The sequence below is a fragment of the Idiotropiscis lumnitzeri genome, chromosome 4 (assembly GCF_059441095.1).
Source record: "Idiotropiscis lumnitzeri isolate Australia: NSW breed Sydney's pygmy pipehorse chromosome 4, RoL_Ilum_1.0, whole genome shotgun sequence".
Lineage (NCBI taxonomy): Eukaryota > Metazoa > Chordata > Actinopteri > Syngnathiformes > Syngnathidae > Idiotropiscis > Idiotropiscis lumnitzeri.
This window is the reverse complement of record NC_142394.1, coordinates 24,064,772-24,087,104: the sequence shown is the minus strand read 5'-3', so window position 1 is coordinate 24,087,104 and position 22,333 is coordinate 24,064,772. Positions and strand designations below refer to the sequence as shown.

General features: G+C 43.3%; 1 protein-coding gene across 4 annotated transcripts; it reads left to right on the top strand.

Annotated features, from left to right (window-relative positions):
• The first annotated feature begins 2 nt into the window (after positions 1 to 2).
• pcdh12 (protocadherin 12) lies at positions 3 to 13,729 on the top strand. Of its 4 annotated transcripts, XM_088292382.1 has the most exons (6): positions 3 to 1,552; positions 1,619 to 3,559; positions 6,582 to 6,676; positions 6,906 to 7,057; positions 11,239 to 11,394; positions 12,310 to 13,729. In XM_088292382.1, the coding sequence occupies exons 1-6, from the start codon at positions 734 to 736 to the stop codon at positions 12,534 to 12,536; spliced, it is 3,390 nt and encodes a 1,129-aa protein (XP_088148508.1). In that variant the 5' UTR covers positions 3 to 733; the 3' UTR covers positions 12,537 to 13,729. The 4 variants fall into 4 exon arrangements, with proteins under 4 accessions (XP_088148508.1, XP_088148506.1, XP_088148505.1 ...); XM_088292380.1 differs by having other exon boundaries at positions 3 to 3,559; positions 6,585 to 6,676; XM_088292379.1 differs by having other exon boundaries at positions 3 to 3,559; positions 11,242 to 11,394.
• Positions 13,730 to 22,333: the final 8,604 nt, after the last annotated feature.

Sequence of the window (22,333 nt, the reverse complement as noted above, 5' to 3'; positions counted from 1 at the left end):
CCACAGACAACAACTCCACAACAAGCTTTGCGAAAAGAGTCTGAAAGCAGTAATTATACCACTGCGGATGCACGAAATGTGTCACTTGACGACAAATTTAAACTGTCACCACATGAACGTCCACCCAAAACCGCCAGCGGTGTCCTCGAGCTGCCTTCACTCCACACACAAAACTTTGGGAATCATCATCAGGATTGGGGAGAGACTGCACCCGGGTGTCAGGTTTCCTCCAAACGGGGGGAGGATTGTCCTCCCGCTTGTCTGGGATTCATTTACATACTGCCCTCCCCACCTGCTCTCCCATTGGCCGAGCCTGCTGGCATGTGGATACTCTCTTCCAAACTTCCTCAGTCAAAGAAAAACTTTCCAGCGGTGAGGAGGATGATGAAGTGTGCGGCGAGATGGTAGGAGCAGCTGTTGGAGTGAGCAATGCCAGAGGGGATCAAAATGGGAATGATGATTCGCTCCTGGACCGAAAGTAAATCTGGGAAAACAACTTAATTTGTTTTACAAGTGGAAAAGATGATCTGCTCTTCACTTTTAGTCCGAGCACATTTTTGATGATTTTTGATGATCTGCTCCGAGCTGGATCTATACCTGAACCTAACCTTTGCCCCAAAAACTTAACTTTTTGTTTTGCAACCGGAAAAATTATTTGATCGTGACTTATTCGTAAAAATATTTGATTAGATTGTATTTTTCTGATGTCGATTAGTCAGTAGACATCTTCGTCATGCTTTTTCTGTATCTCCTTCTGGTTCTGAACGTTTGCTGGAGGGCTTGCTGCTCTGAGCCATCATCCATCACCATCCGGTACCGTGTCTGGGAGGAGCAACCTGCGGGAACCCGGGTGGGCCGGCTGGTGGATGACCTCTGGCAAATGGACCAGGTGGGCCCTCTGGAGAACTTCCAGATTGTGGAACATGGGTGGGCTCTTCCTTTTGGTATCAACGCCGGAGATGGCGAGGTCTCCACCCAGGGCCGCCTAGACCGGGAGGAGCTGTGTCGCGGTGCAGACGAGTGCGAGGTGGCCTTTAGTGTCCTGTACAGGAAGAGCGGGGCAGTGCACTGCTTGCGAGTTCACGTGGAGGTGATGGACCTGAACGACCACAGTCCCAGCTTCGCCAGCCCCATCCAGGAGGTGGAGATCTCTGAAACGGCTGGATTACGGATGCGGATCCCTCTGGAATGCGCAGTGGATCCAGATGCGGGTGCCAATGGACTTCAGACATACTCGTTGTCTGTCAACCATCATTTTGCACTGGATGTGACTTCTGCGCTGGGTGGGACCAAACAGGCAGAGCTGGTGGTGATCAAAGAACTGGATCGGGAAGTTCAAGGGTCCTTCGCGCTCACCCTGGTGGCGTGGGACAAAGGCGACCCCCCTAGGTCTGGAAGTACTTTAATTCGGATTCATATTCTGGACTCCAATGACAACAGTCCGACATTTGAGAATAGTGCCCCCACAGTGGAGATACCTGAAGACACAGAACGTGGGACAACCATCATCCACCTCAGAGCCACGGACCCTGACCACGGCGCCAACGGAGAGGTGGAGTACTCGCTGAGTAAGCATTCGCACCATGACGTTCAGAGACTCTTCTTTGTGGATCCACAGAGTGGCGCTGTCAGCATCAGAGCGCCTCTGGACTACGAGGCCCAGACCTCTCATGAGGTGGTGGTCCAGGCTCGTGATCGCGGACCCAACTCCATTCCTTCACACTGCAAGCTCCACGTCAAACTTATAGATGTCAATGACAACGCCCCAAGGATCCACATGACCTGGACTCATCCCAGCTCCCCAGCTGCGACCGTGCTGGAGGGCGCACCTGTCGACACCTTCCTCGCCTTGGTGATGGTTTCAGATGCTGACTCAGGAGAAAATGGGAAAGTGTCTGCCATGATGCAACACGGTTCCGGCCCCTTCCGTATTAAAAAGATCCATGGTGAAAATTACATGATAGTGACTGCAGGTATCTTGGATCGAGAGAAGGTGATGGAATATAACATCACGCTGGTGGCGCAGGATCACGGCGATCCGCCTTTGTCCTGTGTGAAACACCTGCCTGTTCGAGTTTTGGATGAGAACGACAACACGCCGGTGTTTTCCTCATCCATCTACAAAGCCTCTTTCGAGGAGAACAATGTCGCAGGGTACCACGCCCTCAAAGTCGAAGCCCATGATGCAGACTTGGAGCTCAGCGGCAGAGTTTTGTACCACCTTCACAATTCCAGTGACATAAACGCTTCCAACCAGCCCTTCTCCATCCACCCAACCAGTGGCGTTGTCAGCGTCCTTCAACCTCTGGACTACGAAGAGTACCACTCCTATTTATTCCTGGTGGAGGCCGTGGACCAGGGCCACCCACCTCTTAGGACCACAGCTACGGTGCAGATTGACATCCAGGATGTGAATGACAACTACCCAATTATAATAGAACCCCGACCCAAACAGGGCATGGCTCAGCTCAATGTTCCCATCAACGCGGACCGTGGGGACATTGTGGCAGAGTTGGGTAGGGACGGTGACGAAGGATCGACCACTTTGCCCGCCGAGCACTCAGCCCGAGCGGAATTCAACGGATTTCTTGCCTCCGCCATAAAGGCTGAAGATTCCGACTCTGGACTTAATGGACGACTCCAATACTTCATCACTGGTGGAAATCCCAAGGGTCTCTTCTGGTTGGACCAGGCCACGGGACAACTGTTTGTAAACACCACCAACGCAACCCAGCTCATTGGGAAAACAGTGAAAGTGGACATTTCTGTCTCTGACATGGGAACACCCATCCTAGCAACCAAGGCCACACTGGAGGTGACGTTCATGAACCTCAAGGACCACTTGAAGAACTCATCCATTGGTGACCGGGGGCGGTTCAGCTTCACCATGATGCTGGCCATCTGCTTGGGGGCGACATGTCTTCTGCTTCTTCTTGCCATCGCCTCAGTCACAACCTTCTGCCGACCCGACAAAAGGGACTACCGGGCTTACAACTGCAGGCAGGCGGAATCCACTTACACCTGCCACCCTCGCCGTCCACAGAAGCACATCAGAAAGTCGGACATTCAGCTGATTCCTGTAATGAGGGACCGCAAAGAGGAGAGCCCGCTGCAGGAGTGTGGGAAGACGCCAATCACTCCGTCACATGACCAACACACGGAGAAACTCTTTGAATTGACGCCACTGAGGATGAACTCAAGCTTCCAATCCCAAACGCACCTGGAGGGCAACGTCCCTCATGCCAGAACTCTCCGGAAACCTGGAAACATCCAACTCGACGCCACTTTGCCTCTGACACCGACGACTTCCTATCGTACACTTTGTAAGGCAAGAAACCCGTCATCGTCTTCTCCAGGATCCCAATCGAGTACGCTGAAGCGGGAGACGGCGGAGACGGCCGTTTCGACACCTCGGGCGACGCTCAGGAGGCCAAAGACATCAGACGGCCGGGGGTCCAGTGATGCAGAACAGAGACAGATGCTCCGGAACCTGGTGCGACTGTCCATGGCGGCCTTTGCCGACTCCATTGAGCTTTCGTCTGCCTCCCCGGAAGTGCAGGTGAGTCCTCAAGCTTTTTTTTGGGAGGGGGGCATGTCCCCCCCCCCTCTTGGTGGTTCCTATAAAATCAAGACTTGTTATAAGTCACATAACTTACATCAAACAAGATATTCAGAACTTGATTTACGTGACATGAGTTTCATATGGCAAACAATGTCCATCAAGGTATATCTCTTGATTTACATACATGACATGACTTGGCTGACCTGAATAACCTTAATTCCATGACATGAAACATCACTTACATAACTGACATGACTGACACATACCGCGACTTGTACATGGAGCATAACTTACATACATGACATGACTTAAATACGTGACAAAACGACACACGATGTACATATGTATCATTTATAACTCCTTCACAACCTGCCAGGGTAAAATGAATGAACTTTTTGGCGTCTATACCCGTCAATGACAGTGAACGAGTTTAAATGACTTGCTTTTCATGATTTTTAATACATTTTGTAACTTACACACACCACATGACTAAAATTAAATGACTTACAATTTTTTTCTTTTAATTTTTTTCCATACAGCACAACTAACAAACATGACTTACATACATGAACTGACTTCCTCACACTGTTGACACTGGCGGAGCTAGAGGGGGGCGGGGGGTGCAGGGGCACTATCCATACCCCCTCGCACCCCTTGCATGCCAAATTTGAAGAAAGTACGCTGTGATGTAAATGAGTCTGTGCCGTAAACTCTCAAGTGCTTCTGAGCAACATTGTGTGACATGACTTCCATCTTCATTCCAATTGGACGTGAGCAAGGCTCCTGTTACTTTGCTTTTAATGATTCCCCTAAATCTCCACAATGTCTTTTTAAAGCCCGTTTTATTTACGCTCCCACTTTCTCTGCTGCATTAATTGTGCTCGCCCGCCACAGCCAATGTGTGATCACTTAGGATACAACATGTGCTTACAGTTAGCGTGTCGCTAATTAACTTGAACCCCCCGCCACCCCCCTCCCTCTTTGCCGTCCTCTCTTGCCCTCCCCCGCAGGCTTTGAAATTAATCTCAAGTGAAGTCCATAAGAGAATTGGGAGTAACACATGCACGCGCGCACACACACACCCGTGTCTGAGTAAGTCATCAAACAGGGGCCTGGAAAAAAAAGCAGCGAGGGAGTGTACGCGTGTGTTTGCGTGTGCGCGCGCGCGCGCGCGTGTCAGGTGAGTGATGAGTGTGACGGCCAAAAGCAGAACGAGTATTCACGCGCCGGTTATCATTCGTCAGTGTCATCTGCCTTCAGAGACACTGCTTTCAACTTAAGATCGCATTTCAATGCACCACGTACGTGCGTGCGTGTGCACGTGCGTGTGCGTTTAAAGTAACACTATCGCTCTGCCTCCCGCCCAAAAAAAAAAAAAACAAGGCAAAATGTCACGATTTGTTGTTAAACCCAGTGGTGCTTCACAAAAGAGTGTTTGGATCAAGAAACATTTTTGGAAAAAAAAAAAATGGCAAGAATGGTTGCCTGAGTCTTTTTTGGCGAGTTGTGCCATTTTAAAACATATCTAGCACATTTCATGTCAATTGGTGGAATTTATTGCATGACTCCCGTACATCCCATCGAATGTATAATTCAGTCGTCATGTTGTCAGTCGTGGTGGTCACTTATAGTAGTCAACAGTGATAATCGATGGGCAGCAAGCGTGGCGGTAGTAGTCAAAAAGCCGTCGTCAGTAACCAGTAGACCACAGGTGTCATCGTTATCAGGCTCATGTAGAGCTTGCTGATGAGCGGATCATTCGAATCAGCTCCGTGGGAGGAGGGAAATATCTCAAACATGCAGGATAGTGGCCCCTGAGGACATGGCAAGTAGTTAGTTGTAATTTGACAATCGCTTTTGACTCAACATGAGTGGCCGCTCTCATGCTGCCTTCCTGGCACATCAAAGGCGTCATTTATTCACCCATTCGTCACCTTGACGGAAAGGAAGCCGTCAGCGTTTCGACCCAGCATGCATCACTCCTCACCCGCCCTCGTGCCCCATTTGGCACCAGAACCGCTTGGGATGTCGGCCTCCTCCCTCCGACTTGGAGAGGAAGTTGCCTGTTATGCGCACGCACGCACGCACGCACGCGCACTCATTTCAGCGTCCATCCTGGAAGGAAGGCAGCCAGAAGAGAAGAATAGACTTTTTTTTTTTTTTTTAATGTGAAGGTCACTTCCTGCAGAACACACGTGCAAAAACACACTAGGTCGTATATTCATCGACATGCACGCACACACACGTTGACAGATTAACCTTCACTAGTGAGTGTGTGTGCGTGAGACGGACTTCAGCAGCTGCTTCTCCCATAACATGCACTCTCACTGCGTGATTGGTTGGTGTTATTTGATTTGAGCTCACATTTAAATGCCTTAGGTCACATGACTTACATACACGACTTACAAATATCATCTCACTTACACTTCCATGACTTATACGGCTGTCACATGACTTTTTTTTTTTTTTTTCATGAAACCATGACTGTGGATGGTTAAATATTTATATATTTACTTCAAAAATAATTAGCATAATTTTCCAAGCCAGATTCAAATATTAGCTGTACATCTTTAGTACATCATCTCAGAACAAAACAGCGTGCTCGAGTTACCGCAGGGCTTTGCTAACCAACACTGTTGGAGTTTGGCGCTGGTGGGGAAAACTAAATCGACTGTGGAAGTTTGGAGAATTGTTGCGAAGAGAAAAATGCTCAACTCCATTTTGATCATATTCATGCATCAAAGAAAGTTATTTGAACAGTCTTTGATTTAAAATAATATTTGGTGATTTTACATTAATTCCAAGATATTATTCAAGTAAATATCTGTAACAAGCCTCACAAAAAAATAGTCGCTGAAAAATGCGATTAATCGCAATTAATTACGGAATTCTATTTTTTTGCGATTAATTAGTTAAAAAAATTTAATGGCTTGACAGCACGACCCAAACACACTCGCAATTATCCTGCTGGTATTTTGTTGTTGCTGGACTCGAATTTTGCTGTGGTGTCATTGTGTAGCAGATTTCTCAGCTGCTGTCGCTCCTCCGTCAAGGTCAACTTCAGCCTCGGACCAACTTCCGCGGAAATAAATACTCACACAGAGCTGCCGGAAGGTCAGTCTGTATCCGCTCTCATCTTCTTCCTCTTTGGTGTGTGCGTGTGCGTGTGCGTGTGTGTGTGTGACAAACGTTCCATACCTGAAATAAATGTAACAGACAAACAGGAAGTCAAACAGTCACGGGGAGCGGGTCATCACCCGACACTTGAATTTGAGCAAATATTATGCAGAACAATTTTTTTTAGGTGATGGGTGTGTGTGTGTGGGGGTGTGTGTGCACGCAGGTACGCAGGTCAGGACTGTTCTGACTGGCAGAGCACCAAGGACAGCGGGCACGGCGAGAGCGAGGCGGGTGACATGGACTGGGAGGCGGGCAGGGACTCGCCCATTGACCCCCAAATTGAGGAAGAACTGCACAACCTGCTCAGCCACTCTGGTACACGCACACACGCACACGCACACACACACTTATGCACAAACACACACAAGTCAAGGGTTTGAATGCTCAGACATGATTGCATTATTCCGTCTTTTTGCAGCATGCGAACGAAACTAAATTGCAAATTACGGAATGTGCGTTATGCTTGTTCAACACTTTTTGACGTAAACATGCAAGCCTCAAATTTTTGGTGGTGACGTTTTAAGTGTGTTTGTGGGTCATTGTGACGCACACGTGCATGTGCGTGTCTTCCGACTATTGTGGTGGTCTGAGCCTTGAGGCCCCTTAAGGAGGGAATTACCACCAAAACCAGCACCCCCTCCTGGACAAACAGTGTGCTTATGAGTGTGTGTGTGCGGGTGTACGTGTGTGTAACACACACCTGTGACGGAGTGCACGTGTGTGTGTGTGTGCGCATGCTCGTGTGGAACCTTTTATTCCGCCGCCAACATTCCGATGGTCTTTTTTCTTTTTGGGCCCTTTACTTTTTTTCTTTTTTTCTCCTGCGGGGTGGAGATTTGGTTACACTTCAAGAGGAGTAGAAATGAATTCATGCACTATCCATCTTCTGTACAGTTGAGGTATGGTTGGCAGGCTCGCAGGTGATGTGGTCAAGAATCCACCCCGCCGCCCCCCAAAAAAATAAAAACATTCAAAAACCAAGTTGACCAATTACCGTAAATACAAAGAGAACAAAGTCAAAAAGCAACAGGGAAGTAAATGTGAACCAAGAAAACACGTTAAGAACCAATTCATTAAATAACATGTAAAGAATATTTGAGGAACCAAATTAAAAAAAAAAAGTCAAGGCTATCATAGAATTATTTAGAAATATGAAGTTTACGAACAAGTCAAATCGAATAACAAAAAAAGTAAAAAAAAGAAATAAATAAATAATTGAACCAACAACAGGCAAAATCATCTTGGAACACCTTGAAAATGTGAACCAAACAATAATATTAAGAATCAAATCAATCATATAAAACTACCTCTAAAAACCGCATCAAGACTTAAGACCAAAAACAAGTACCCCCCTACCCCAAAAAAAAAAAAAGATTCAATGAATTGAATTGTCACAAACAGACAAACAATGGACTGGTCGCCAGTCACTTAAAGACAAACAATCATTTATATCTTCAATTGCGTTTTCATTCACGCGCATGCTATCCGCATGACTCAACGTGCTTTTTCTTTCTTTCTTTCTTTTTGTTCAAAGCTGAAACTTTAAAAGGTTTTCAAGTGGATTTAAATTTCTTAAACAAAGACAGGAAAGAAGGGGCTCAACCGAGTGGGCGCCAGATCCCTAACTACCGCTTGTGTGTGTGTGTGTGTGTGTGTGTGTGTGCATGTGAAAATGTGTGTGTGTGTGTGGACTAATGGCTTGCATGTGTTTGCGTCCAAACAAAGAAGGCAACCGAGTTAGATTGTTCGGCGTCTTTTTTCAAAACGACACCTGAGGCGACTTCTGTAGTTCAACTGTTTGCCATTTGAAAGTTTTTATTTGTTGTTAACATCTCATTTGGTTGTCATTCTAGACTTTAAATGTGCTTGACTTTTAGAAGAGAAATGCCAAGTAAAACACTCACTCAAGAATAGGATAGGAGAACAAAACCTGGCCAGAGCAACAAAAACACTGACAAGAGAAGCACAAAAACAGGACAGGGCAGAAAATGGCAATAACAGGACACACTGGGACAACAGGAAGAAGCAAAATCAGGAACAGGGCAAGAACAGGCAAGGGAAAGAACGGAAAATCCAAGGTCCAAACTAGAACAGGACAGAAGAGTGCAAAGAAAATACAAAGACAGGACTAGAACAAGTAGGAATGAGAACAGGACAGAAGAACAAGAATAGAACAACCGACCAGGACAGAAGTTAAACACTGACAAGAGAAGCACAAAAACAAGACAGGGCAGAAAATGGCAATAACAGGACACACAAGAACAACAGGAAGAAGCAAAATCAGGAACAGGACAAGAACAGGCATGGTAAAGAACGGAAAGGCCAAGGTCCAAACTAGAACAGGACAGAAGAGTGCAAAGAAAATACAAAGGCAGGACTAGAACAAGTACGGAATGAGAACAGGACAGAAGAACACGAATAGAACAACCAACCAGGACAGAAGTTAAACACTGACAGAGAAGCACAAAAACAGGACAGGGCAGAAAATGGCAATAACGGGACACACTAGGACAACAGGAAGAAGCAAAATCAGGAACAGGACAAGAACAGGCATGGTAAAGAACGGAAAGGCCAAGGTCCAAACTAGAACAGGACAGAAGAGTGCAAAGAAAATACAAAGACAGGACTAGAACAAGTACGGAATGAGAACAGGACAGAAGAACACGAATAGAACAACCAACCAGGACAGAAGTTAAACACTGACAGAGAAGCACAAAAACAGGACAGGGCAGAAAATGGCAATAACGGGACACACTGGGACAACAGGAAGAAGCAAAATCAGGAACAGGGCAAGAACAGGCAAGGGAAAGAACGGAAAATCCAAGGTCCAAACTAGAACAGGACAGAAGAGTGCAAAGAAAATACAAAGACAGGACTAGAACAAGTAGGAATGAGAACAGGACAGAAGAACAAGAATAGAACAACCGACCAGGACAGAAGTTAAACACTGACAAGAGAAGCACAAAAACAAGACAGGGCAGAAAATGGCAATAACAGGACACACAAGAACAACAGGAAGAAGCAAAATCAGGAACAGGACAAGAACAGGCATGGTAAAGAACGGAAAGGCCAAGGTCCAAACTAGAACAGGACAGAAGAGTGCAAAGAAAATACAAAGGCAGGACTAGAACAAGTACGGAATGAGAACAGGACAGAAGAACACGAATAGAACAACCAACCAGGACAGAAGTTAAACACTGACAGAGAAGCACAAAAACAGGACAGGGCAGAAAATGGCAATAACGGGACACACTGGGACAACAGGAAGAAGCAAAATCAGGAACAGGGCAAGAACAGGCAAGGGAAAGAACGGAAAATCCAAGGTCCAAACTAGAACAGGACAGAAGAGTGCAAAGAAAATACAAAGACAGGACTAGAACAAGTAGGAATGAGAACAGGACAGAAGAACAAGAATAGAACAACCGACCAGGACAGAAGTTAAACACTGACAAGAGAAGCACAAAAACAAGACAGGGCAGAAAATGGCAATAACAGGACACACAAGAACAACAGGAAGAAGCAAAATCAGGAACAGGACAAGAACAGGCATGGTAAAGAACGGAAAGGCCAAGGTCCAAACTAGAACAGGACAGAAGAGTGCAAAGAAAATACAAAGGCAGGACTAGAACAAGTACGGAATGAGAACAGGACAGAAGAACACGAATAGAACAACCAACCAGGACAGAAGTTAAACACTGACAGAGAAGCACAAAAACAGGACAGGGCAGAAAATGGCAATAACGGGACACACTAGGACAACAGGAAGAAGCAAAATCAGGAACAGGACAAGAACAGGCATGGTAAAGAACGGAAAGGCCAAGGTCCAAACTAGAACAGGACAGAAGAGTGCAAAGAAAATACAAAGACAGGACTAGAACAAGTACGGAATGAGAACAGGACAGAAGAACAAGAATAGAACAACAGGCCAGGACAGAAGTTAAACACTGACAAGAGAAGCACAAAAACAGGACAGGGCAGAAAATGGCAATAACGGGACACACTAGGACAACAGGAAGAAGCAAAATCAGGAACAGGACAAGAATAGGCAAGGGAAAGAATGGAAAGGCCAAGGTCCAAACTAGAACAGGACAGAAGAGTGCAAAGAAAATACAAAGACAGGACTAGAACAAGTTGGATTGAGAACAGGACAGAAGAACAAGAATAGAACAACAGGCCAGGACAGAAGTAAAACAGGAACAGACATGACCAGAAGAAGGACTGAACAAAAACAGGACAGAAAAACAAAAGCAAGAACATCACAGGACCAAGTACAGACAAACCGAAAGAGTCAGGACTCGACCAAAACTGAAGAGGACAGAAGAAGCATCAGGACAGGATATATCCAGACCAAAGCAAACATTTTCTGTTCATTGACTTTCTCATGTCAGTAAAAGATTTCAAGGTTGTCGTCATGGCGACAACAGAAACAGGAAATGCGGACAAAAACAGACAAAAAAAAAAAAACAGCGATAACATGCCAACGCGTGTTCTTACAGAAGACGTCAGTGACCCGTCGTGGATGGCGCGTCTGTCTTTGACCCTGTCGGGAGATTACCACGACAACGTCTTCGTGCCCAACGAGCCGCCGTCCTCCGACACAGAACTGATGCCGCGTCACGCCTTGGACTCCTCGTCCTCCTTCTCCACTTTCGGTACCGAAACAGAAAGTTTTATCTGTCGTTATGTCACTTAACGCTGTTTGACGATATATTTCGATTCAGCTCCATAGTCGACAACGACCTCTGGAATTTATTTTAAAAATTCAACCAATAATATCAACATAACATTTGACAGGTGTGTTTATCATGAGTAGACCCACCAAAAAAATCTGAAGAAGCCATGCACAAAAACATTCAAGAGATCACCCATTTCATTTGCATTTTGACCATTTGTGCCTCGTCGAAAAATTTGCCCCTGTAACTTTTTTCACTTAGAATCATGACATTTAGCGGGCATAGCTATCAGGACTTGACCCACAAAAAAACCTTAAGAAGCCATGCCTGAAAAGACACGGACAAGTAATTCGGCCATTTTGGAATACAGCAGGAATTTTAAGGGGTCATTCCAAGCATCTTTTTTTTCAAATTTCTTTTCAAATTTCAACCGATGAAACCAGTTTGCTCATTTTTGAGCACTTTTCCAAGGATCCTTTGCTCCTACATTTTTTGTTGTTGAAAATTCCACACACAAAACAACATTTACAGAGCAACATGAAATTTGGTGGTCGCATATTTTACGAGTAGACCCACTAAAAAAGTCTTTCCATTTTGGATTGAAGTGACCATTTTTTGAGTGTTCTCCAAGCATATTTTCCCCTGGAATTTTTTATAAAAAATTTTTTACAAAGCAATTTTAAGTTTTATCATGAGTAGTCCAATAAAAAAAAAAAAGTTTCAAAAAGCCATGCCCGAAAAGACTGCCTGCCTTTTTTCGTTTGAAGCAGCCATTTTTGAGTCCTTTTGTCAATTTTCATGATATTTTCGGGCCAAAAAATGACGACCTCACACATTCATGAATACCTTTTCAAATGTTCTGAGACTACCCGTTGACATGTTCTTCTTTCTCAGGGAAAAGCCCAGACAAGGACGGCCCACTGGGCGGGGCCTTGCTCTCGGAGGTCAGCACGCTTTTCGAGATGCTGATGACGCAAAAAGCCGACGCCCACCCGGGCCCTCGAGCCGACGTCCTCTACCGTCTGTCTTCTGCGTATCGCCGCTCATTGGAAGCGGACAACGCCACGCCCGCTACGAGCAGCCCAATGAGAGGCCTGGCCCCGCAGCCTGGACCCTTTTAACACTGGAAACCAAAGAAATCACAGCAAGTCTTATGAACTATCATCTCATGTGTTGTTTAATTTAAACCACTAAGTGATTTTTTTTTTTACTAGACAGGAAAGTTAAAAAAAAAAAAAAAATCGCACAATGTCAACTGGAGCTATGAAATAGTTTTGTTTGTTTCGCTGCATAATAGACTGGCCAACAGGTATAAACAACATTCCAAAAACAAAATCAAAATGTGATACACTTTTACAAACTGAGAAAAACATTTACATATAGTATTCAAAGTTTTCATGCCCCGCCCACCCTCAATGACCAAAATCAAGATTTTTGTTATTCATCATCGTCGTCGTAGTCTAAAAAAAAAAAAAACGCTTAAAATGGCCGTCTCAAAACAAAAATGACAGCTTCTTTTTATCTTTTCAGGTATTCCGTCTTGAGACTTTTATTTTTATTTTTTTTGTATGTCATCTTATGATAGACATGCCGACCAAATTTCATGTTCGGGGGTGTTTTTTGAAGAAATGGTGAGTTAAGACTTTCACAGATGTCATTTTGTTTTGGGTGTTTCACATTTTGTATTTGAATTTTCATTAAGTCGTTCGGATTGTACTCCCGGGGCCACCGTAGCACAATGACAATCAAAGAAAGTCATAAGTTGTAAAAGATTACTTATGACCCGTTTGAGATTTGCTTTGTGTCAAACTTTTATTGCACTGACAAATGAGCGGTGTTTCAACGGAAGCCAATTTTGTTTTGCGTCAACACTGAATCAAATTCGACGTTTTCACTCAAACGAAGAAGAGGAAGACATCCACTTTGAGGACAAACAGGCAAGTTGTCACGAGAATGTCGCTGGGTGGAAACAATGAAGAGGGGAAACAGGAAGTGTGAGAAAGGAAGTCGCTTTAATGGCAAAGAAATGGAGCGAGGCCAATGGCCACCAGACATTTTTTAATTTTTTTTTTTGGCTCATTGAGTGGGGTGTACCTTATGTATGTGGGCGTGTATGGGGGTGGCGTTTTCTGTTCGTCAAGGCAGCATGTCTGATGTTCACTTGCTGAGAACACATGTTGACCACGTTGGATGAGCAAACTTGAGAATGTGACAAAAGGTTTGTGGGAGAAAAAAGCACTCTGTACATAATGTTGGTTCCTTATTTACACCTTTCTGTATTTTCCTTTCCAATAAACGGAAGCTGATGTTTAAACCCTGGCGTCTGTTTGTGTGTGTGTCTACATTTTAAACTGCATGGTTGTTTGGTGCACTGGTTCCCTCTATCGGTCATTACGTGTTATTACAACCTACATCGAAACTTCTTTAGAATGCCAATTTTTAAGACCGTGGCTGGATAATGGATGCCAACTTTGGACTTTAGAGGTTAAATATTTTTTTTTTTGTAATTTGTGAAAATTGCAATTAATGATCATCTACAGAAGCAAAGAGCTGATGCCAATAGTTAAGATAAATAACAAGACAAGAAAATGATGATTTAAAAACAATGATATATATATATATTTATATATATATATATATATATATATATATATATATATTACCTAGTTTAGCACGTCATCACACTGGAAGCGTCACAGAAAGGCATACAAAAAGCAGCCATCCGATGGAAATTTGACGGCTTTGATGTGGCTTCATATACTGCCTGAGCTTTGTTGTCATGGTAACATAAGTGAAAAAAAAATATACTATAAATGCTTTCAAAGCGACCAAATCCCCTCTGCCAAGCTCCCATCTGCCATGTTGAATAGCGTGTGTGGCAAATTTAACATCCGTCGCACATTTGTCTTGATGATGAGGTGAAAAGGTTCCCGCGCAAAGCTCTCCCCGGCTCGGCCGTCAAACATCAGCCCGCTTTTCAACGAATGCTGACTCGGCTCGCTTCTTCTTCCACTTAGCCGTTTGTTTGAAAGCCAAATGAAGATTTAGAGCGCAGGCGAGTGAGCGAGCAAAAAAGAGCAAAACAAACACTTTGCTTCCCTGGCGGCGGAGACGCTCGTGCGCGCGGCTAATGCTCTTTGCTATTAAATGTGCCACCCTCGACTCGGAATGTGAGGAGAAATGTAATAAAAATCTGATTAAAAGCAGTCCGCTATTGAAGTTCAGAGTGCGCCGGCTCGCTCCCGGTGGAGCGGCACATGCATAAAAGCAGCGGAAATATTAGCCAAACAATAAAAGTAGAACAACAGGTGTTTAATTTTGTTGCTGTCATCTTGCGATGGTGAAAAATTGCAAATATGCCACCTTAAACCGGAAAGGAATGTTTGCAGCAACGCAATAAAAAGGTCATCATTTGAGTCAAATAATGTGCATCGCTCTCGAGGTGGGAGCTCACTTCATATTTCAACAATAACAAAAACTGCAACTACAAAAATACAGAACAACAACAACAAAAAAAATGACACTTGAGAAAGATGCCAAGAACAAAAGAAGAAAAAGCATAACTGCAACAGAGACAGTGAAAGGAACTGTCTTTATTTCATCACTAAGACCAAAAGAAAAAGATTACAAGAAAAGCAAGCATGACAATCAGCAACAAACAATGAAAGCGTTAACCATGAAAACAAAGACGGCAATAACAACATTGGAATTAAAAAGACAATAAAAGGACCAAGAATGACAACAATAAACTACACACACAATGTAGACAACACAAACTATAACAAGAATGACAATGAACAACAAGGCAATAAAAACACGAAAAGATGACAATGAAAACGTTGCATAGATAAAAAAAAAATCTATAAAATATCTTCTTGCACTTTTTAACCAAAACAATTGATACGACCACACTGTCAAGGTTTTCGTGGGAAGTTGTGGTGGACCCAAATTTAATTGAAGATAAAAAGGCAAACAGGGGACGGGTAAAATTAAAAAAAAAATACAAACGTACTTGATTAAACTTGCAAAAACGAGACTGGCACGGAATGAATCGAAAGCAAACTAGGGAACTAAATACAAACAAATTGACGAGACAATGAGAAACACCTGGGACGAGTCGCAAAGAGTTGGAGGGAGCTGATTGTTTAACACTGCGGCTTGGGTAAACGAACACAAGTGGAAATAATGAGCATGACGAGACACACCAAACGCATGGAAAAAGATTCAAACAAAACAAAATTCGGAACCAAAAACAAACAGACAATGACAAAAGAATAGAGTCAAATCGTTTACAAGTGTCCGCTTGTGCTGTTTGAAACTCCAACCACCAGATGGCAGCAGACACCAGCAGATAAACGTATCCGACTCGGTCCAAGTGACAGAACAACACTTGCGAGCGTTGACGCTCAGTCACCCAAGCTTCTCAACAAGCAACAAACCAGTCAAGGTAAGATTTCTCTTGATTTTGAACGGAATGTACTCCAAGAGGTGGCGAGAGGAATCTACGCAGAAGACAGCGACAGTAAAGATGACTTTAAGAACATGACAAAGATGACAATGACGACGACGACAAAGAAGAAAAAAAAACAAAAGCAGTAAAACATGAACGAAAATGACCACAGAGACAACATTGTAAATGGCCAAAAAGACATTGTTAAAAAAAAAACAAAAAAAAAACTGTATACCAGACAGTAACAATGATGACCCCAGTATTGACAATGACAACCAGACCAGAATTTCAACAGTAGAAATAATTTTAAAAAATGCTCATAATATTTTGCGCCATACTTTCGGCGCTAACAAAGCCCTTTGGAATGTAAGACTAATAAGCGGGATCCGTTGTGGTTTGTGTTAGCGTCAGCAGACAGCAGGAGCTGCTGATAGGGTTCCGACCCGCCTCCATTCCCATCGGGGGCGGGGGGGGGGGTCTTTGAGGGAGGGGGTCCGATTCCAAATGATGAGAGATTGCCGAGGCAATGCGGGAAAACAAAAGTCGGCGGCAGAGATGGATGAAGGGAAGCTCACATGTATGAAGAGCGCCGGGCGCTGTGGAGGCCAGGACCCTCTTCAAATTGAAAAGTTGACCAATCTCGGGCCAAATAAATCAACATTTGGAGGTTTTCGCATCCTCAAAATTGTTGCAGCTGTGTTCGAGGGGGCGGATGTTTCCATTCAGTATTTATGGTGCAGGTGAGAAATCCCCAAAATGACTCCAATCACCCTCCACCCAATCCACCCTCTTCCCGAAAATATTGTTTGACTTTGCAACATGAAATTTGGTAGGCATGTTAATCAATAATAGAGCCAACCAAAAAAAAAATCCTCAAGAAGTGATACCCCACAAAATATAGGAAGTTTGCCATTTTGTGTTTAAAAAGTGATTTTAGGATGATGTCAAGGTATCCTTTCCGCCTGTATTCAATTTCACTTATCAACATAAAATTTGGGAGGCATATTTATCATGAAGAGACAAAAAAAAGTCTCAAGAAGCCATGGACCGTTTCCCTTGCGTTGCGTTTTAGGCCCAGTTAAATGTGGAGAGCCATTCGAGCCAAAGCCACACGCAAACTCGTCATCTGCTGGCTCTTTTTTTATTGGCTGCTGCTTGATGATGTCGCTTCCATGCGGTAGACTTTAACGGAAGATGAAAGCAGCACATTTTCTATACAATTATAGTTTTATAAACGTAAAAAGGTCAATTCAGTTCATTCCGTTTTTTTTTAAATTTTTTTTTAATGATTTTAGTTTTTATTTTCTTTTGTTGCCAAAATGTTTTTTCAAATTTAATTTTTGTGATTTTCTTTTCATTTTTGTTTACTAAAATAACCTTGATGAGGGCGGAGGAAAATGATTTTTCTGGATAAGGATGGAGGGACGATAAGGGTGCCGAGGTCAGCGACGGAAGACTCGGGACGGATTGGCAAAACGGGGTAATTCCACTTAGCAACGTCGAATTTGGGCGGCATGCCTATCATGAAGCGACTCACCCCCCCCCCCAAAAAAAAGTTTCAAAAATAGATAGGAAGGCTCCCATTTTAGTTCGAAGTCAATATTTTAGGATCATTTTGCCCATTTCCATGCATACTTAAAAATGGAAAGTTTTTCCGGAGAGCTTGTCTTTTCTGAACTTTGATTACAAGACAGATGGACAAGCCGAAATCACAAAACAGTTCCGCTGAATTTGTGTTCAACAACCACTCTAATCTCGTACAACCACAAAAAAAAACAAAAACAAAGGCCGCTGATGGAGTTGAGCTTGTTGGCATTCCATTTTTTTTTTTTGCTGCGTTTTAAAGTGTTGCCATGTGCTCTGCTCGTCAAGTTGATGAGCAAGCGACAACAGCTGAGGACGAGCCGGCAGCTGTAGCATGTCGACTTGATGAGCAGCACATCTGGCCAATCCCACAACGCAACCCGGCCAGTCACGACAATACACAAGAACATTTCAAATTGGACTTTCACAAAATGCCAGAGTAAACACTGGATGACAAAAGATACACGTCATGTTTTCTTTTAAGATAAGGACATGAAATCCAGCATCGACTTTTATACAATTTGTAGTCGTTGTTTTACGTCTGACTTGATCTTTGCAAACGAGTAGTGTGATTCCACGGTTGAAACGTCTTCCAAACAAATTTATTTGATTTGTCATCTTCATCTCGTCATCGTTGAGTCGCCATCTTTAAGTCCGCCATTGTCGAGTGCGTCGACTCCACGTTGTCTTTATGCGTCGTCATCAGCGTGTCATTTTTGCCGTCTTTGCATTGCCGTTTTCATGTTGCCGTCCCCGCATTCTCATCTTTGCCGCCGCCATCCGCTGACCTCATTGGGCGGGTTAATGACAACAAAAGACGGACGGCGGGCTGCGGATTGTTGAAAGGTTGGGCGGCTTCTCCGCTGCCGAGTCGCAAAGCGTAACACCTCGTAACGCCTAAATGCCACCCATCAATCACACCAGCGCCCAGCCAACACTATTAACCACGAGAAAAACTTTGCAAGCGCCCTCGGGCTAATGCACAATATCAACATGAATACCATTCTCAAGATTCATCTCCATAAATATCAATATCGGTGTGAAGCATGTGTGCAGGACACAAACAATGCTGATGGACACCAGACCTGTAAAGACTTTCAAGGACTCTTTCTTGCCGGGACTTATTCGGACTCATTTTTTACAGTATGAATCAAAACAATTCAGGACGTGATGGCACACAAAACATGTGAATACTTGTTTGCAGTTTTGAGTAACTATAAGGACAACTGAAGACATAAAGGAAGTTTGGAGGACGGAAGACCGACGTAGTCTGAGCAATACGCCCCAAAGCTGACTGAATTCTCGCTCGTTAGAAGTTTTGAGGACATGTAAGGATCATTGAAGACTTGTTGGAAGAGTTTCGGAAACTTCTACGGACTTTTAGGGACTCATGAAACCTTGTCTGAAGGCTGGGCTCCCAAAGACTTGTGAGATGCTTGGACAAGTCGTAACGACTAGTGAGCACACCTTGGCGAACTAGTGAAGATGAGTGAAGGCTTGTTTGAGGGCTTTGAGGACTCTGAAGGACTAGTGAAGACTTGTTCGAAGTTTTGAGGATTCATGCAAATGTATTTGAAGTTCAGAGGGCTAGAGCAGTAAAGTCTCATCCAAATTTTTGAAGACACATAAGGATCACTGAGCATTTCTTAAAGGTTTTGAACATTTCTGAGGACTTTTAAGAACTTTAACTCGTTCAATCCTTAAGACATACATATACGTTTTCAAAGACCTAGTCCCCGCCTCCCAAAGACGTATTTATACGTCTTAGCCTTTTTTTTTTTGTGTCATAGCTCCGTGTTTTTATAGCATTAGGACACAATATTCAATTGGCCTCGCAAAGTCAGTCAAAATCCAGAAAAACACTGGGATTGAGGAGTTTCCTCTAGTGAAAATGTCTGAAATTAAATGAGTTAAGAGCCTTGCTACAAATTTGGAGGACCTGTGAGGACTCGTAAGGACTACTGAATACTTTTTGAATGCTCGGAAACCCTCGTGAGGACTTGTTTACTGGACTCGTAAGGACTAGTGAAGACTTGCTAGAGGTTTTAAGGACTCTGACCGGCAATGTTCTCATGTTGTCTTGTCACTATGCCACTAAACTATATACATGAAAAGACTGAATTCTTTCAGAAGAAGCTTGAAGAAAGTATCTGGATTTTTTTTTTTCTTCATTTTTTTTCAGACAGAACTTTTCAGGTGGCTGTCATATTTTCTCGTGAAGAATAAAAATATGGTGTGACCTTGAGACAGATATCAATTATGCCGACAGGACAGGGGATTCTTTTTCAACGACTTTGTCAATAAACTCTTGTTTCACTTCTCTTCCACTTCACACTCAAAGACGTTTTCGGACCAACCTCAACATGTTGATACACTTTGCAGGGTTTTCGGGGGTCTGGACTTAGGTTTTTGAGTGGGCTCAGGTTCCCTTCATAAGGGTCTGGCTGATTTTGGGGGATTTTTTGGGGGGGCTGGGGTACGTTTTGTTGGATTTTTTTTTTAATGCTGAGGTGCACTTTTGGGGGGCCTGGGGGGGTTTTCTTTTAGGGGTTCATTGGGGGGTTTGTGCGGGCTCAAGTTTAATTCGTGTGGTTTTCGTTGCACTTGGTAGTTTTTTTTGTGGTCTCATTCCACCTTTTCGGAGCAGAGTCGCACCTCACGAAAGCTGGCCATGGGGTATTTTTGAGGCTTGGGTGTCTTTGTGGTAGCCCGAAATCACCCGAAAGCATGAAAATGTCACTCGAAATGTTAACGTTGAATTTCGTGGATTCCAAGCCAGCATCTGTGATCGTGTAAAAATCCGGAAGAAAAAAATTAAAGTGATGAGTGTCCGCGACATTCCTATTAAACAGCCTGAGTGTCGGTCTATTGTCGGAGGTGCGAAGGTGTTCTGCGGTGCAAACATCCCGTGGCTGTATGGCGTGCCGTTGACATTTGGCGGTGAGTGTTTGCGCTGATTTGAGCCGGCGGTGATTTAAACCTTGCCGTTTGTTTTGCTTGAAAGTTGGCCGGGCAGCCGAGCAGAAAATGACATTTTAAAAAGCGTCAGACGCTTCTGCCCGGTCGCGTGGCCTTTTTATGCCATCGCCTCGCAAATAGGAACATAAACTATTACTAGATTCTTGTATGCCACGCATTTGGCTTTTTCACAAACAACAAAGATTTTGACACTTTATTTTTCAGTTTGATTAGTCAGTGGCGGGAATGACTAAATTGGTAAATTGTTTTTTTTGTTGAAATTAGCGGCCTGTGAAAGTTATCACTACTCTTAGCACTGATAATTAAATACTTAGCTTACATATCTAAACAATGGGGGTGGTTTTGTCCTGATTTTGCCCTATTCCACGAACAAAGACATGAAATACTGAACATTTTTATCTCTTTAAGATTATCCAATAAGCTGATCTTTAGTTCTGAGGTGCGTTAAGAGAGTATTTTGCTTTTTTGGGGGGGGAACCTTGTGAGGTATGCTTGACCCACCGAGTAATAAATAATGAGTAATAAATCTATTATAAAAATACTCACGGAATTTTTTTTTTTTTTAACGCAAACGTCCTATATTCATCTTTAGACCCATAGCAATGCCCTAACAATGAAAATTATTTTGTTCCGCAATCTCCGGTATTATTCGGGAAACATGAGCTGCCAGTCGCCATGGTAATGCATTGCCAATTGTTCGGTGAGCTGCGCGACTGACATTGTTTTTGAGTATTTCGGCTACATGCCTCGGCGCTGTGTGGTGATGCAGTGTTTGCATTCTGGGAAGCATCTTATTGAGTGGACAAAAAAAAAAAAAACGGGCACGTGAATGGACCAATTTTGTTAGTTTTGTTTCGTCATTTACAGCACAGCAAAGCATCAAATTTAAAACAATAACGTAAAGTTAATAAGCCCAGCCTAATATATCTTACCATTCTTCCAGTCATCGATGAGTCTCGTCTCCATTCCTTCGGTAATTCAGGCACAATATGGTCGGACTCCTGAGCATCTGGCTCGTGTATGAATGGTCCAATTCAATTACCTGGATCCCCTCAGATATGTTTGATATTTCGTTTTTGGACACAATTTCTCGCTGGCTTTCTGTGTTGAGCTCAGCCATAGTACGCTTGGAATGACGTAACGCTTCAGCGTTTGTCGATCGGCAGAATCTAACTTCGGTCAAACTATTATTTTGTCAAATATACCAAATGTTTTTTTTTTTTCACGCTTTATTGTTTGTGTTATGTGTAATTACTTGCGACACAAAAAGATTTGACTTGCCATTTTCTGAACTTACTTCACACGAGGTCATTTCCACACGTTTAATTTTAGCCAGGGGTCAGCCTCCTGCTGTCCTCGTTCGCTCGCATTAACTAGGAAGGAAAGTTCTTGTTCTTTTTCTGCACATTATCGTTTAAATAACAGATTTGTGCTGCCATCTTGATACAAAATGAAAGGTCACTGTGCGAGAGAAGTAAAGCTCAGCGGACAGGTGCGACTGACAACAGCAGGATGGTTTCTTTTTAGGGTCACACCCCCCTCCCAAAAAAAAAAAAAGACAATGAAGCTGAAATGGTATGAGAATAACTTGGAAAATAACATATAAGTAGATGAATAAATAGAAGATTGAGTTATTTTTGGGAAAAAGAGTCCAAGTTGTTCCGAAAATATAAATTTTATTTTCTTAAAAAAAGACTTAGTTTAAAAAAATGTCCTTATTTTAATAACATCAAGATATTTCTCAAAATTGTAGTCATATTTAGGACATTATTCTTTAAAAATGTGTTGTTTTTTAATTTTTTAAAGTACAAATTTAGTTACAATAAATTCTTCAGATTTTCTGTGTAATTTTTTTTCTTATTAATGAATTCTGAATTTTTCTTCACAAGATTAAAACTTTATGGA

Excerpts from the sequence above, each read along its gene's own strand:
- pcdh12 (XM_088292378.1), top strand. The coding sequence starts at position 734 with ATGCTTTTTCTGTATCTCCTTCTGGTTCTGAACGTTTGCTGGAGGGCT. Across the intron at positions 3,560-6,581 it reads CTGCCTCCCCGGAAGTGCAG|CAGATTTCTCAGCTGCTGTC; the intron begins GTGAGTCCTCAA and ends GTCATTGTGTAG. Across the intron at positions 6,677-6,905 it reads TCACACAGAGCTGCCGGAAG|GTACGCAGGTCAGGACTGTT; the intron begins GTCAGTCTGTAT and ends GTGTGCACGCAG.